The sequence below is a fragment of the Triplophysa rosa genome, linkage group LG4 (assembly GCF_024868665.1).
Source record: "Triplophysa rosa linkage group LG4, Trosa_1v2, whole genome shotgun sequence".
Lineage (NCBI taxonomy): Eukaryota > Metazoa > Chordata > Actinopteri > Cypriniformes > Nemacheilidae > Triplophysa > Triplophysa rosa.
In genome coordinates, this window is record NC_079893.1 from 26433910 (window position 1) to 26451312 (window position 17403).

At 38.0% G+C, this 17403-nt stretch overlaps 1 protein-coding gene across 1 annotated transcript; it reads left to right on the top strand.

Annotated features, from left to right (window-relative positions):
• The first annotated feature begins 1460 nt into the window (after window positions 1-1460).
• Window positions 1461-16506, top strand: spred2a (sprouty related EVH1 domain containing 2a). The gene is made up of 6 exons (XM_057332724.1): window positions 1461-1862; window positions 8771-8954; window positions 9093-9261; window positions 9463-9527; window positions 12094-12243; window positions 12830-16506. The coding sequence occupies exons 1-6, from the start codon at window positions 1837-1839 to the stop codon at window positions 13517-13519; spliced, it is 1284 nt and encodes a 427-aa protein (XP_057188707.1). The 5' UTR covers window positions 1461-1836; the 3' UTR covers window positions 13520-16506.
• The last annotated feature ends 897 nt before the right edge of the window (window positions 16507-17403 follow it).

Below are 17403 nucleotides of genomic sequence, written 5' to 3' on the forward strand. Positions count from 1 at the left end.
TTGTATGTGTTAAAATGTATTTTGTCACAGCCTATTTGGCTATTCCTTGTCTTAATTGTTCTTCATGTCAAAATAAAACCATAACACTGCTGCACTAAACGGATGAAGTTATCATGATAGTATTTACTGAAACAGTCTCTAAAAAAACAAATGTGAATAAACAGGAGGAAATTGACCAACAGTGGTCTAACATAACGTGACTGACGCCTTTATTTATCCATCCACTTGGCGCCCTCTTCTGGCATTAACAAGTTTATTTTTAGAAAATTCTTCCAAGTGTCCTGCTTCGTTGGTATGACTAATTTTGATTATAAAATAATTGATTACTTTCTTTTAGTTTTCCTTCCTTACGTTTAATAGTTTTGAAGAAAAAAAAGTTTTGACAGTAAACAACAAACCTTTTAATAACTATAACGATGACAGATGCTTACAAATGAGATCAATCTGACCAAGGAATTTTCTATTTGTATATACATATGTATATTTCAATATATATGTATATGGATTTTTCCGTTTGTATAAATATTGATGCTTGTTTGACTTTTTGTTAAAGATTTTTTGTTTCCTATTATGTAAAATTACATGCATACTAGTAGGCCTACTTTTCGATTTCCCATTGGCCATAAATTCAAACAAAAGGTTACTTCAACTGCCTATTTTCACCACAAGGTGGCGGCAAATGAAAGTATTACACTCCAAGATCAAGGATTAAATTTGGGATTAGAATGTAACTCGCTTTAAAACGGCTTTGTTCCGATTCATTTGTCTAATGAGAGACTGAATACTTTATTCAGAAACATACTTCTACTGGTGTGTTGTTTCTTATTTTTATACATCTGCATTTGATGTTTTATTAATATTTTATTTTATTCACCTAGATTACATCCCAGCAAATTCAGACATTCATGGGATGATTTTAAACAATATGATGATGATGGAGTGGATTTATGCAAGATGGGACCATCTTGTTGCCTGTTTTTCTTTTATGACACGGTCAAAATAAACTCTTTTAACAATTGTATTATTAATAGTATTATTAAATTTTGTTTGCGTTATGTCTTTAAATAAAAATTTAACTAGTTTAAAGTGATGAGAAACAGTCTAGTGTGTCTTTTGATTTGTTGTGTACGTCCATTTGTAGCTTTCCTTGGCAAGTACTCAACATGTTTTTGCATTCAGTAAAAAGTTTCTTTACCCAAGAATATGTGAAACATCCGGATGTCACATACAGTGCATGCGTTATAGCGCATTTACAATACATTTGATGATTTGATGATCTGATTCAACTCTCTTTCAAATCTGTGATACTGAAAAGTAACCCTGATTAAAGGTTAGGAATAGAAGCACTAGGTGGCAGGCCTTTGGCAGAGCCCGACACCGGAGATCCCTCCGTCCAAAACGGGCTACAGTCGTTCCAATGTGACGTCATTGCTTCCGCAACCCCCTCCCCCTCCAACTCCCCCCCACCTCCAGTGTCGGCGGCGCTCGCCTGCTGCTGACTACACAATCCAACATGGAGTAATGAGAGATGGGGCTCCTCACCGAGACCAGCGCGCAGACTTCAGCCACGGCGAGGCAAAAACCATCGATCGGGATGATGCACGGAGGCAGAATGACAGGCTTTTTGACCAGATGCAATGCACCCGTTAAAGGATAAAGTGCGGTGCGCGGAGAAGGGACGAAAATAAGCAACGCCGAAACGGATTTGGGGGAAAACTCGTTGCGCTGGACTTTTTAAAAAAAGAGGCGAGGAGGAGAACTAAGACGACATGAAGCCCGAACGATGCGTACCCGCGGAGGGATATTATTATTATTGTAGGTGAAACGAGGTGGAAAATGACTGAGGAATCGCAACCAGACGAGTAAGTATAAACCCCTTCACTTTTTGTGAAAACGACGCATGTGGACGCGAAGGGAAATCGTATACGGTGTCCACGAACGCGTTGCCGATGTGCGCCAAGCGTCGGAGAAATGCAGGGAATACGTGCATGTTGTTGAGGGAGAGACGGTGGAGATGTTAGTAAGAAACAATGCAGTGTCAAAGAGATTTGAGTGCTGGGCCCCTGCTGCAGGGCTCTGGTCTCAAACCGGGAGGGGAGGGGAGGGGAGGGGAGGGGGGCTGGAGCGGAAACATTTTGTGGAGGGATCCTTAGCTTGAATACTTTGTAACATGTCGACCCTAGAGAGGAATTACCTCTCACAGGAAGCAAACAGACGATGACAAAGTTCACACGCATACTGAGCAACAATATCGAGCTCATTATCGCTCACATATCGGGCCCATTTTGCTCTTGTTTGGCCGTTCTTGGTGTCTTTCTTTGTGGTGGTCTGACATGCCATATCCGCCATTTCTTTTCTTGAATCACTCTCATTTGCATACTGTCCTTCATTCATAAAAATACAGACGGGGGCGCGCACAGCGGTGAGAGCGCCTTGTTGCTCTGTGATGTTAAATGGGGGCCTTATAACACATACAGGCCTGTAAATGGCAGTTTATGCTTTTAACTGGTAGATTTGATCAAAAATTTAGTTTCCAAGAAACAAGCCCGTGACTATCGCTTGTACAGTAGCTCGCACCATCTTGTGCGTCAAGTTTGCATGTTTCAATGTTTATACTGTAGCTTTCTCTTTAGTCTGTGTTTAGTAAATTATTGTGTAGTGGGGTTTTTTTGCACGTGTGCTGCAAAACACTAATATTTTTGCTCAGGGTAGTTTGACAAGCCGATCAAAGTCTCGCGCTAATAGCATTAGTTGTGAGTTAAACTACTTGTTAACTTAGTGAGCTCTTTATGGGCTTAAAATTAACGTCTGTAACACACACCAGAATAAAAGAGCGATGTTTTTTGGTCATTTATATTTTGTTCATTTTCTGTCATTTATGCTTGTGCGCATGTGTAGTGGGGTAAATTCTTAAAGAATTTAATTGAAATAAACATGTTGCTTTTCCTAAATAAACAGTTTTGATGCTATATTCACGTAGCGTACTTTAAGACGTTGTTTTATAGACAAGAAGCACATAACTCCAAACTTTGTTGTGAATTCCTTCGTTTAACTTTTATTTCTTCTCCTCGAGACGTGTCGCAAAACCGTAAAGTCGATGGGATTGTTTTAATTTATGACACCCTCACACCCGTTTGAGTAAATACGTGTGTCACACTGGATGTAAAGGCCCATATAATAGCCCGAGGTTGTGAAATGTTGACTTTTATCGGTGGAGGGGAGGGCGACGGAGGAGGTTTCTTGGAAGGAGCTCCTGAAGTGATTACTCGAGGTGTGTTCGGCTTCACGGGGCGCTGCGCAGATCGTGAGGGGTTGACATCAAAGTACCGCGAGAACGTTAGGGAAGCAGTGCTTACAAATCGCTCTCGCGGCTCTTTGATTTCATACGCCGATCAGGATGCGAAGCGTGAAGTGGAAAGCAAGTATTGTGAATGAAAACAATGGTGAGAGGATTAAACAAAGATCCGGCGGAAGTGAGAGAGGTCGCTGAAGAGGTGAAGCGTAACTTCGCGGTCACGCCCCTCGATTGTTTGATTTTCTGAGACGTGCCAACAACAAGAAAAGCTTTCGCTTTTACTTCATGCTTTTCTTTTAATGAACAATACACTGATGTGGCTCAATATAAATGCTATTAGACAACTTTAAAAATAGTTGGTTGATATTTTGTTATTAATCCAGCTGCATACCTTCTTGCCAAAATGGCAAAAAAAAAATGCATCCAGTTTATTAATCTGGTAGTGTTGTTTTGGCATTGGATCTTTGTAACTGAGTAAAGAGCCATCGATATGGTGTTTGCAACACTCTGATTTAAAAACATTGGTGGATTTTAGTTTGTTTATCCGGTATTTCTCAAATGGGTCAGTGCGCATGGGTCAATAGCTTGTACACATTGTTGCTCTGGCTACTTCCTGTGTGTTTTGACCTCTGGGCCATTGAGGCTTGTGTCATGACAGAGCAGGTCACACACCATTTACACTAAACAAAGTTAACTGGATCATTCAACTCCATTTGACTGGCTTTACTTATAGAAGTAACGTCACACAGTTTGTGTATATCAAGAGAAATATCTTGTGCTTTGAAGGAATACATCACCTAAAAAAAATTCAAAGTTCATCATATGGACTTATTTTATTATCTTTTTTGAGCAGCATACATATGGTTAAGAAAAAAAACGCTAACATTTTAATCTGTGGGTGAACTGTTCCTTTAAGAAGTTAAACATTTTACAATGTTTCAGAATACTTGTGTTGGTTCGATTTTTTTTGGATTGAAAAGTGAATTTGTAAAAAAAAACATGCTGAGCAAACCAGTGGCTTCCCTCTGCAACGGCTGTAGCCTGGAAGTGTGTGTACGTGCTCACGTGAACCGTCTGGCGCCCGGTCCTCAGGCCCAGTTGCCCTGTTCAGCCTCCGAGTACATGGGAAGAGCCATCGGGGAGGGGAGAACGCTATCTATATCGATTAAACCAGCATGACCTACATACAGTACCAATAATGTGCACGCGAGGGGAAGAGAGTGACATTGAGTTAAGGGCAGTCCAGATAAACTTAACACTGGTTCCTGCATTCCGACAGATTTACGGACCAGTCAATCACTGTTATTTGTAACCTGGAGGTCTGGGGCCATTAAATTCTTCTAAAAACAGAATGACGGCTAAAAACTCTTTAAAAGAAGTTTTATAGAATGAAGGAAGATCAAAATTAAGTATCATTTCTTTGTGTGTTGTTCAGTGTGTGGGCGAAAATGGTTGCTATTGGAGCTGCGTATGTCATCGCATTGTGTACACAGTGAATTAGCCACTTTCACTTTTGCATTTACATTTAATATTTGAGCAGATGCTGTTGTACAAAGTGACTTGAATACCAACAAGAATTTTAGGAGATCTCTATTGCATTAGCAGTTTCTGGCTAGTTTGGTACTGAGACCCCAAGTCATTACTGAAATTTTATATATAATTCTGTGTATATACTTGTATTTTATGGTAATTTTATGTATACTTAGTATATGTAATTTTATATATACTGCAATTTGTATTGCAATATATATATTTCAAACATAGTTATTTTTGCCGTAAGCTTAGTAACATTTTGTCTTTAAAACCCAAGTGTTTAACGTGGTACTATTATTCAGTAAGAAAAGGAAGAAGAGGACAGAAGGATGATGTCTGATAAAGTTGACTCGTCCTGAACTTCAGAATAGAGCACACATGATATTCACATCACACATTCGCACACAGATTGTGTATTGACCGATGAGAAACATGACTGTAGTATTGTTGACCTGAACAGCACAGATGTTTGTGGTTTTCAGCTTTGGTCTTGGCGACCCCAAGTGCTGCTCTTTTTGTGCAGTTTGTGGATCTCTCTTGTAACAAGCTGATGTGAATCAGGTGTGTTTAATAAGGGAGACATCCAAAACATTCAGCGCTTGGGTCCCCAGGAGCGAAATTGCAAACTTTTGAAGATGGAGAGTCCTCAGATGGTATTGATATTTAGGTCACAATTATGAACGGTTGATATATTAGATGTGAAATATAAAACATTAGCATTTAGAAGCAAGCAAACGTTTCTCAGAGCAAACTTTACTTTTCTGAGCCGTTTTTGAAATGACTTAAGAAATTTCAGGAGATTTATGAAGTCACAAATCACACATTTACATTTAGACATTTAATCATTTAGCCTGCGTTTTTATCCAAAAGGCAAAAAGGCCTGTTGCGATAGTCAATTTATCAACTTATCGCGCGATATATAAACATGACGTTGGTAGTTTTTGGTGATGCAATATGTCGCCATTGTGTTTATATAAGCATTTGTTTACATAAAAATGACATTAATGATATTAACATTTTATCCGATCGTGCCATCTCTCTTAGGGCTGCCCTGTATGGAATGATTTTGCGGACTGAATTAAAAAGGAGTTGCAAACTGCATTTGCAAATGTGTTTTCTATTTGTTTGTGTCAAAATTGTGACATAATTCAAACGCAAATGCAAACCCTTTGCATTTGCATTTACGCGGTCGTACGATGTCTGCCAAATTTCAAAAGGAAAAGCAATTTGCAAATTAATTACCTCTGTCTTACGAGTTACGACACTGCCATATTTAAATCGCAATAGCAGTTCCCCATATGCTATTTCTATTTTCTACTTGCAGAGTGCCGACTTAACCACGCCTACTTATTTACATTCCGCGGAATACACAGAATAGAAAAATCACTTACGGTTGAAATTTTCACAGTGTTGTCAATAAGTGTCATGTCCTCGCTTTGACTATGGAGTACTGTGAAAATAAATACTATAAACAAACAAACATGTGTAGAGGAATGTTGCAGAAGGTGATGATTATCCATCCTGCACCGAAGTTTCACATGCTAAGTGATGCCGCTCTGAGACCAGAGTTACAGCGTGAGTTATTTCCAAACAAAAAAAACTGAAAACTGCACTGTTTTCAATGCCGATTGTTAGTGCAGTTGTAATAGTTTACAAAACAGCAAGCGTTAACTTCACTCCATTGTACGTTCGCGTAAATGCAAACGGTTTGCATTTGAATTATGTCATAATTTTGACCCGAACAAATAGAAAGCGCATTTGCAAATGCAGTTTGCGATTCCTTTTTAATTCTGTCCGCAAAATCATTCCATAGCCCTGTGGCTGCATGTCAAAAGCGGGGCTCGCGCACACACAATCACACTCACGCGCACAGTCGCACACAGTGGCAGGTGAAAAGACTTGAGGAGTTATATTGTGTTTTCCTGATGAATAAAGCCAGTTCGGAATGGTAATCGACTGGTGTCAAAGCCGCAATCCTCTCACTCCAATATGAAAACAAAGGAGTGCGTGAACAAGACAATCTACTTTTTAAATACGGAGGTAACGAAAACAGCAACACAACAAACGTTAACCTGAAAAGTGATTTAAAACAAAAGCCGCAGTTGGAGCTCAAGAGAGGTCTTACAGACAGTTAAGTTAAATATGACATGTCACATGTATTAATACACCTTAGACGAATTCCAAGCAGAGTTTTTGTTCCTCAAAAAGTCGTTCCAGATAAAGAAACATTGTTTTTCGTTGCTACATTGGGCAAGTGTAGCTATTTTAAACGGCCACATTATGACATAGCCTACAATCGTGCTGCCCTCTCCGGAGTTCACATGTCAAGCGCTCTGCTTGCCCTAAACTTCATCATAACGGCTTGTAACGTAAATCAACCAATCATAATTAAGTTATTTTAAATATTTACTTACACTCCAGTTATTATTTACATTCCAATTTCAATGCCCAAATATTCTATTAAAAGGCCTTTGTTCTTTAAAAGGGTGTACTTGCATTATTATATTATCATTACTTAATCAGTAGCATAAAATATTTATAAAATGGCAATAATATCAACTATCGCATTTATTTACGGCGCAATTTATCGCCAAACAAAAAGTTGCTATTGCGACAGGCAGGTTAGTGGAAAGAAGGTGATCAGCAGTGATTTTCACAGAGCAGAAAGACAACAGTCTTATAGAAACTAACAGATGTGTGTGTGAAGTTCCCATGAACTGCTGTACTCGCTATGTAAATTAAACTCTGAGAATTCCTGATCTCAAGTTTTGCATTTGTTAAACCATCTGGCATATGTTGTACATGGTTGTACATAAAAAGAGGTTCAGTATTTTGGATGATATTAGCATATGTACGAACATCAACCTCTTTAAAAATGTATTAGGAACCTGGTTTGCAAAGCAGGCCTGTGAATTGTAAACTCAGTTGATGTCATGTTTATAATCACTGATGGAAATGGCCGATGGGACCTTAGTTGTGGACATTTCAAAACTATAGATGCCGAAAATCCCCATTTATATTTTTGGCATCATTTGGCAACAGGCATCTGCAAATTGCCAAATATCATTTGCCAGACAGATATAGACCTCTTCAGATGACGAAAAGCGGATCGTAAGAACTTCCTGGTACAATTACACAAACGTTTGAACAAAATACAACCAGCAGAATATTTATGACCGATTTAAAATGTTAGATATACTTAAGATTTCATTATACATGTAAGATTAAAAAAAAAATACTAATAATAAATAAGAACTGAACCAGTGTTTACAGCTTGCAAAGTGGTCTATAGAACTGAATGGAATAAGCTATAATCTCTTTATTATTAGTTTTAGGTCTAATGAATAATAGACATTTTCTACACAGTTTCAAAATGGATCTGTTTTCATCTCTTCCAAAATGACAGTGCAAGCAGTCTTGAAAACTGGATTTAAAAAACAAACTGGAACGGGGTACAGTGTGAACACGTCCAGGCATTATTCTCAGGAGATCAATTGTATTTCATTTACATGCAAAACCCCGGGGCACAGACACCTTCAGGGAACTCTGTTTCACTTGGTTAAGTAGCAATTATGTAGTTCGTATAATCCAGTATTACAGCATTACAGCTTGTGTATTAACTGTATAATTGAGATTGAAATGGATTTAAAACAACTTGTAATACCGTTAAAACAAGTCAATGATGTAATTTGGTCTGAACTATTAAAATGTTTTTTTCCCAAAAAATTACATTAATTTTGACATTTTTTTGTTGGGTTAGTTAGCGTGACTGAGAATGTAGGGACAGAAAATAAGTTTCCTGACGTTCTCTGAAAAATAATTATTTTCAAAAACAAGAAAAAGCTACTATTAATATTTATATATTGGTTTTAATACATATTTTTTTTATAAATATTGTGTAAATTTTATATACAATCTCTCTCTCTCTCTCTCTCTCTGAAGTGAAAGTTATATAGTGCGAGTGAAAGCGGTGGTGATGACGAGAGATGAATCTAGTGGGGGTTGGCTGGCTCAGGAGGGTGGAGGTCTCAGTCGTGTGGGCGTTTGTAAGGTGGTCCCGATTGACCTGGAGCTCCTGGGACGGAACGGCTTTCTCATCTATGGCGAGAGACTCAAAGACAAGCAGGTTAGAGAGCTGTGTATATTTGTTTTTTATACGTGCGTATATTTGGGTTCTGAGAGTTTCTCGTTTCTATCATCATAAACTCAAGTAGGTCAGTTTGTTGTTTGTATTTACAATAATAATATCTGTATTGCTGTGCAGGCAATCCTGCAGTGCTCTCTGAAGAAGGACCTGGTCTACACTAAAGCCACGCCCACCTTCCACCACTGGAGGGTGGACAACAGGAAGTGCGGGCTGTCGTTCCAGAGCCCCGCTGACGCCAGGGCGTTCGACCGTGGTGTGAGGAAGGCCATCGAGGACCTCACGGAGGGTGAGTGGATCCGTGAGGAAGAGGAAGTGGAAAGTGTGGAAAGTATTTTAGACATTTAAATGCCTTTTTTCATTTCCATTCTTTGTTATTCGTACCACGTATAACACATTTAGTGAGATGACAACACAAATCCTGTGTTTTACATGTTGAGTAGCGTGACTCCTGCATTTCTAACATGTTATATAACTGATGCTTCTGCAGGATCTACTACATCCTCCTCCACACTGCAGAATGAGGCTGAACTGGGTGATGATGATGTGTTCACGGTGAGTTTTTCTGCAGTCTTACTGTTAGCTGAGGGATACAGTCCAAACATAAAGATATTCAATATACCCACATAACAGCTGACAGTAGATGATGGGTTGAGTGTCATTTGCCATCCATTACTATCAAAACATACACAACATATATCGTGCACACAGGAAGTGACCTATGGTCCTCTCTATCCTCCAATTGCTCTTAATTCAACAGAACAATACCACACCAAAGTACTCATATCACACAGACACACACACACACACACATTTGGTAAGCCAGGGGTGAACAGAGGTACCAAACACTGAATGTGTTTCTTTAGACAGTGACTTAGACAGTCTTAGCATTGCTTCCTCTAATCGCTAACTTTGGGCTTTATGACTCACAGCTATTCATAAAAGCCTGGCCAGACACTTATTATTACTAATAAGAGTAGTCAGTCGCTCCTAACTTTAGAGAGAGAGAGAGATTAGACAGGGCAGCAGCTGCTGGTTGTCTAAATCCCTCTGAGGTGAAGTCTAAAGTGATAATTAGCACCGCCCCAAATATATTTTCAGCCAGACATCTCATGCACACAAACACACTGTGTATGTACATGTGTGTAAACTTACACTCACATTTGTCCCCAAGACACTTTCATAGTTACACAGATGCAGCAGAGAGCAGAAAAATGACACGTTCAGAAATGTCTATAGACCACTTTGCAAGATGTAAACACTGGTCCTACAGCACTTCCGGTTTCATTTTTACTTTTTGAAATTTTTAACTAATATAATTAAATCTTAAACATATTTGTTTAACATTTTGATTTGGTTCTAAATGTTCTGTTGGTTGTAGTCTGTTCAAATGTTGGTGTAGTGTTAAAAAACTGAAACAGGAAGTTCTTCTGAACCAGCGGCGTTTATGTTTTCCGGTTTTTTTAACAATCCGACCTATACGAACACCCATGTTCTTTTGCAAATCAAAATAAAATGTATTATGATTTACAATTGCAATGCACTTCTGAAATTCATACGTGAACTTTTATAGACAGTCTCATCGGATGCACATGGTGGCCCGAAGTTAACTTCCGGTCTGTGTTTGGTTATAATAAAACGATTTATTTTACATTTAATTCATATGTATAATTTAGATTAATATTTTATTTTATATAAATTGTGTTAAATTAAATTAAAACTACTCAAGAGTTATTGATTTATTGCGGAGGTCTACCGGAGGTTGCGTTAGGGGCACATAGGGTGTATGTTGTTGCCGCTGAAACGATCCATCTACATTTATTCATTCAGACGCTTTTATCCAAAGCTATCTATTTTAATGTATTTTTTTATTGTTCCCCCTTTTTTTTGTTAAATTTAACAAAAAAATTACAGTATAGTGTAGATCTCCATTATGTAAGCGGAGGGTCATGTATCACTCTGAAGGAGCTTATTTCGCGATAATAACCGGCTGCTTGTACATTATCCCACTTATTACATGGCTACTTGCCACATGAGAAAAAAATGGATATAAAATGTGAATTTGAAATATTTTATTAGCTCATTTTTACCGAATGCAGACCTTCCGCGAGGAAAAGCCGTTTAGTTTCGGTTTTAAAGTAAGAAACGACGTTCAAACGTCACGCACAGGCAAATTGGTTTAATCATTTGTAAATATAATGTCATATATGTTATTAAAAGACATATTTATAATTCATTTTTGTGTAATATTAAACTGCCCCTCTCAAAATGATTTGCAGCATCCGGGTTACAGGGTGTTATTAGTTTTGAGCGGTTCTTATTTGAAAATAACAACCCTTGGAATGTCGCGACTGGCCAATCAGAATCAAGCATTCAAATGAGCCGTGTAATAAAACAGGAGAAAGGAGCCATAAGATTGGGGGAGGCAAGACACACACACAAACACACTTGAGTTATTGATGGCCGTGTGGCTCTGTGTCTACTCTTAAAGCCGACAAACACACACGGCTGTATAGTCTGGCTCCAGGCTTCAGGAAGAGCCACAGGAAGGAGACAGTGTAGATTTCAAGGGTTGAAGGTCACAGATAATAGCGTTCAAACGCTTCATTTGCGCACTTGGACAAACCTCACACGAGGGTCAAAGGTCAAGCAGAACAATCATCCATTGTTGTGGAAGGGTTTAACACAGATCAGAGATGCTTGCTGTATTTTCTGACAATGTTTTGATGTTTTAAAAGGGATGCGTTTTTAGTTTTTCTCTGTTTTACTTACAATTGTGTGGGTAGTATGGCCACAGTTTAATATCACAGTTTATGTGTCACAAAATGGTTACAAACTCGACAAAGAGTTGCTTTCATATTTGAGTCGTTGAACTTGTCAACTTGAACAAACCTGTTCAACGACATTCTATTCCAAGAATAAAACTTACTATATGTCATTTATGCTAATGTCTGTTATAAAACACAATGCAATGATGAGCTAGCCTAGCTAGAAATGTTTCAATGCATTTATGTACAGTGTGTTTCTGTCTGACTTCAAGTCCAACTCTGTGATATTATCTGGTTTGTGCCGAGACACATGTTCAAATTGAGAACTATTTCTAATCTTGCTCTGTCTGCAGAACGCCACAGACAGCTCATCCAACTCTTCTCAGAAGAAAGAGACATCCATGCACACACTCGCACCAATCAGCTTCTCTGAGCCGCACCATTGCATCCTGGGACATCTCTACGACCAGCACAGGCACTCTGACCGTTACTACCTGGACCAGGTCAGCACGTTCGCGAATATTGTTAATTAATATTTGTTTATAACCAGTGTTGGGTGTAACTAGTTACCAAGTAATTAGTTACTGTAATTTAATTACTTTTCCCTGGGGAAAGTAAAGTAAGGGATTACTCTTGTTTTTTCTGTAATTTAATTATTTACTTCTGAAGTAATTAAACTAAATACTGTGTGTAATATACTGTATGTGTGTGAAGATAGTGGAATTGACATCAAAATTCCAAGTCTAACTTTAAAATCCATGCATTAATGTATAATTCTCACATTTGTAATATTTTGGTCAATTAATAAGAGTACTTTATGTAGTTTTATATTATTTTTTTGACTGAATTAAAAGAGCCGTTTCATGTCTATCCTTGAATCACTTAACTAATCAAGGTTGATGTAGGATATAGAAAGTAATTAGTAATAAGTAATTAAATACTTTTTGGTGAGAGTAATTTGTACAGTAATCTAATTACACTATTGAATATGTAATTAGTAACTAGTAATTAATTACTTTTTCAGAGTAACTTACCCAACACTGTTTATAACGTAATTGTGTTTAACTCCATTCTCTTTATTCCGTACAGCCGGTGCCCATATTCCCTTGTTCACGTCACGTCAGGTTTCACGAGGAGGAGGAAGAGATCGTTCGGATCAACCCCCGCGAACGTTCTTGGCTAACAGGCTACGAGGACTACCGCCACGCCACCACTGCGACACGCGACAAACCTCTGCGGCCGGACGGCACGGACGCTTACGTACTCCTCACGAAGAGCGAACCACCCAAACACGACTACACTTACTCTTACCCACTCAGTGGGGACGGACACGCGACCCGCGGGAGCAAAACGGGCATCGGCGGCGGCGTGGTCACTGGGCAGCCGCGGGCACTGACGGCGAAATGGCTGCCACGACGTGTGGATGACGGAAGGGAGCGCTTGCGGTGTGTCTACTGCCAAAACATGTTCAGCCCGGCGGAAAACGGGCGAGGACGCTGCCAAGAAGCTCCGGACCCCGTGCAGACGTGCATTCGGCGGGTGAGCTTCATGTGGTGTGCAGACAGCCTCCTCTACCACTGCATGTCGGACCCTGAGGGCGACTATTCGGACCCGTGCTCGTGCGATGCCAGCGAAGAGCGCTTCTGTCTGCGCTGGCTGGCACTTCTGGGACTGTCGCTCCTAGCGCCCTGCATGTGCTGCTACGTGCCGCTTCAAGCGTGCTACCGCTGTGGCGTCGCATGCCACTGTTGCGGCGGGAAGCACAAGGCCGCTGGGTAAGCGGCGAATAAACTCCTGCATTTGTTGATTTTCCTTCCCGCTGTGTTTCAGAGGGTCGGTCCATTTACGTTTTTTTGTCTCATGTTAATTGATCTGGACAGAGGTCCAGGTTTTCATTTTTATTTGTATTTTTATTTGAGTAACCCTCAGCTTCCATTTAAAAGACTACACGATAAATATTCGTTTATATATGAAAAGTATATATAAATATATGTAGATATAAATATATAAATCCAGGTACTTTATATTTTTTATGCTCTGCTTTGAAGGTTTGAGTTGTGTTCCCCGCGTCTGTCTGTTTGGTTTTTAATGGTTTTAAATTTTTTCGTCACTGTTCGTCGCTGTGTCTCTTCAGTCAGAGGCATCTGTTCTAACTGTGATATACGTCCACTAGACTAGACAAAACCAGAGGAGTCCAAAATAGCTGACCTGTAGGATGGAAGATCACGTGCGTGTTTGTGAGAGGTGTGATGTGATCTTTTTGTCAATTTGTGAATTTTAATTTGCTGTATGAAAGATGGTGAACACATTGCTGCACAAATGTGTGTGTGTGTCTCACAGGAACACGTTACATTTCACTCCAGCAGTCAATAGAAAAAATATTATTTTGTTAAAAGAAATCAAGCATATTTAAGAACATTAATATTTGCTTTGCTGTATTTTATTAGGGCTGTCAAACGATTCATCGCATCCAGAATGAAAGTTTGTGTCTGTGTACTGTGCATATTCATTTTGTATTTATTAACACATAAACACACACATACATGTTTATTTGTTTAGAAAATATTTAGATGCGTTTATTTATATATACCGATTAAAATTTAATATAAACAATATTATTCAATTATTCACTTGTAATATTTTTCTTAAATATATGCATGTATGTGTTTATAAATACAATATTAATATGCACAGTACACAGACATACAGTATATTATGTAAACACAAACTTTCATTCTAGACGCGATTAATCGTTTTACAGCCCTAATTTTATGGAATAATTTAATCAAAACCTTTCAAATTATTACAATAACGCAATTCCCCTTAATCTCAGTGGAAATTCTCTTTACTGTAATACAGTATTTTGTGTCTATAATCAGAGTAATATAAAGATGCAACCATGATATATAATGTTTTTCACATTGTGAGATTTTGCATTATGGTCAAAAGAATTGGGGTAAATGTGCTTCAATGTCAAAAAATTGTAACGCTCCTAAAAGGTTAGATTTTTTAAGATAATATATATATATATATTTGCTTTTAATTTTGGAGTGAAATGTGACATGTTGTGAGATTCACCTGTATGTGTTATTCAGAATGTATGTGTCCGTTATCAATGTTTAAAAACGAAAACCAGCCTCAAAATTGATGTACCCTTCCTACAGGATGAAAACAAGATGTCTTTTCTCTGCCTTTGTCTTAAGCACAACACAAACTAGTAAAACAAACAAACACAAAAAACATCTGAACACTGTGCAAGTTGTTGTGAAGTTCTCAAAACGTTTTATCCTTCAAACATCATCCAGCCAATCAGTGGACTGTGACAGCGTTGTCATGCCGACTGTGATCTTGTTTGTCATCTGATGTTTTATGTTCGGTTTCTCTCTCTATTTCTTGTCTCTATTCTCTCTCTCTCCCTCAGCTTCTGCAGTAGTACTATCTAAAGTGTGAGAAAAGAGGAGCAGGAGAATGAGTTATCTGTGTGTACGGTGCTCCTCAACACATTCTGAGATTAAAGGAAAGTGCCTGAATCGGATAATGCGGTTTTACCTCTTCTGTTCATCTCGGATGCGCTGCTGTTTCTGGCATTTCATGCTCTTATTTTGACATTGTTAAACTGGCATCTGGGGTGTGAGTGTTTATTTACAGAGCACATGTTTTCTAAACCAGATGTTTGTATTATTGTTAAATTGGGCAGTATAGGACAGACTGTGGATGTCCAGAAAATTTAACAGTCGTTTGGATTCTGTAGAACGTAAAGTATGGGCTCTGAATGTAAAAATCTCATTCACTTTCTCTATAGACAATTCAAATATATACACATTTAGGCTACCGTGAGCTTTGAGGCTCTTAAATCTATGTATCTGCTTTTGTAAATCGACAGATTTGTGTAATTTTAACATTTAAAAATGAAACATTTTTTAAATTGTTTAACAGCCAACCAGAAATATCACTGTTAGCGTACAAACTGAAATGGGTAACAATCTCAAACTTTATATATTATGTATAATATTTGTATATATTGGAATACATTGTATTAAAATTTCTAAATGTCATTTTTATACTTGTCATAAATTACTTTAAATTCCAAATGTATATTTTATCTATAACATCTTTTGTATTCTAGTGTTATATTTTCAATTACATGACTTGTAATAATTCTTGGGATGAGATGTTTATTCATTCATAAAAGACCTTATATTTAATTTTCAAATACTTTTTTGCTTTGAATCAAAGTGTGTAATAAATCCTTTCAAAGCAAGTTGATTTAATTCATGGATTGGAAATCTCTATAGAGAAAATGAATGGGAAAGACATTTGTGGTAAATGTTGTGCTGAATATTAAAAGGATAGTTCACCTAAAAATAAATATTCTGTCATCATTTCAAACCTGTATGAATCTTTCTTCTGCAAAACACAGAAGAAGATATTTTGAAGAATGTTGTTAACTGGTCCCCATGCACTTGCATCGGTTTTGAGTCCATACAATAGAAGTGAATGGGTGCCAGTGCTGTACGGCTATCAACTTTCTTCAAAATATCTTTTTTTGTGTTCTGTGCAAGAAAGAAAGTCATACAGGTTTGAAATGTAAAGAGGGTGAGTAAATGATGACAGAATTTTCATTTTTGGGTGAACTATCATTTTAACATCTATTACCCACCAGTACATAAAAAGTCTTGATATAAGTTAGTGTGAACAGGTTTAGCTCATCTTGTGAGCACCATGAGTCTAAAAATGTCCACATAAATATACTAAAATAAATTATATATACTGTATGAAAATATATGAATTTATTTATTGTGAGCTCCTGAATAAGTGACAGCTTGTGTGTGTAAGAGAGAGAGAGAGACTGTCCCAAAGGTCTTATCCAGCTTTGGAACTGTAACTACAAATAGCATCAAATTCCAACATGTGCAGACATTTAGACTCAAACTAAACTCAACACGAGGCCTTTATCCCACTATTCAGGTAACAATACACTAATGTATTTACCATAGTAGGAACGACCAAATCATGCAACCCAATATAGAGGGAGAGTGAGCGAAAGCGACTCGACAAAAACACAACTTTCCAATATTAACAAAATTGGCGTCCAGTAATTTGTTCTATTTTTGTCACTTGTTTGCCTGAAGCTTCATTCAATATAATACAAGCGTTCTAGATTTAGTTAAAAAAAATGTATGCCAGCAGCTTTGTATGTTAGTATGGGAATGTGCTAATTTTGTCATAATACTTTTGTCTAGTTTTGTAATTTTATCCATGATGACAATTTTATTTTTTATGTCAGCTTTGCTCTTTTGGACGTTTATTCACTGGAAAGGAAATGTGCTACTTCTGTCTTAAAGGGATAGTTCACCCCAAAATGAAAGTTCTGTCATCAGTTATTCACCCTCACATCAAGAGATTTTGTACATGACTGTCAGAACATCCCAGCTTCCTGATAAGCGTGCATTTGAATTGAGACACCACCCCAACCCTCCTCCCAGGCAGCAGGAGGCGCCGTGCTGACGCTCCCTCAACTCATTCAGTATCCTCTCGTGCTATCGTACGGATTTGTACGGATGTTAGAGAAAAATATGAGAGGTTAGAGAAAAATGTTTTTTAAAGCTTTTGCATTCCCCTGAGAAACATTGCATTCCCTCGCAAAGATATTTGCGTTCTCT

Excerpts from the sequence above, each read along its gene's own strand:
- spred2a (XM_057332724.1), top strand. The coding sequence starts at position 1,837 with ATGACTGAGGAATCGCAACCAGACGA. Across the intron at positions 1,863-8,770 it reads GAGGAATCGCAACCAGACGA|TGAAAGTTATATAGTGCGAG; the intron begins GTAAGTATAAAC and ends CTCTCTCTGAAG. Across the intron at positions 9,262-9,462 it reads CATCGAGGACCTCACGGAGG|GATCTACTACATCCTCCTCC; the intron begins GTGAGTGGATCC and ends ATGCTTCTGCAG.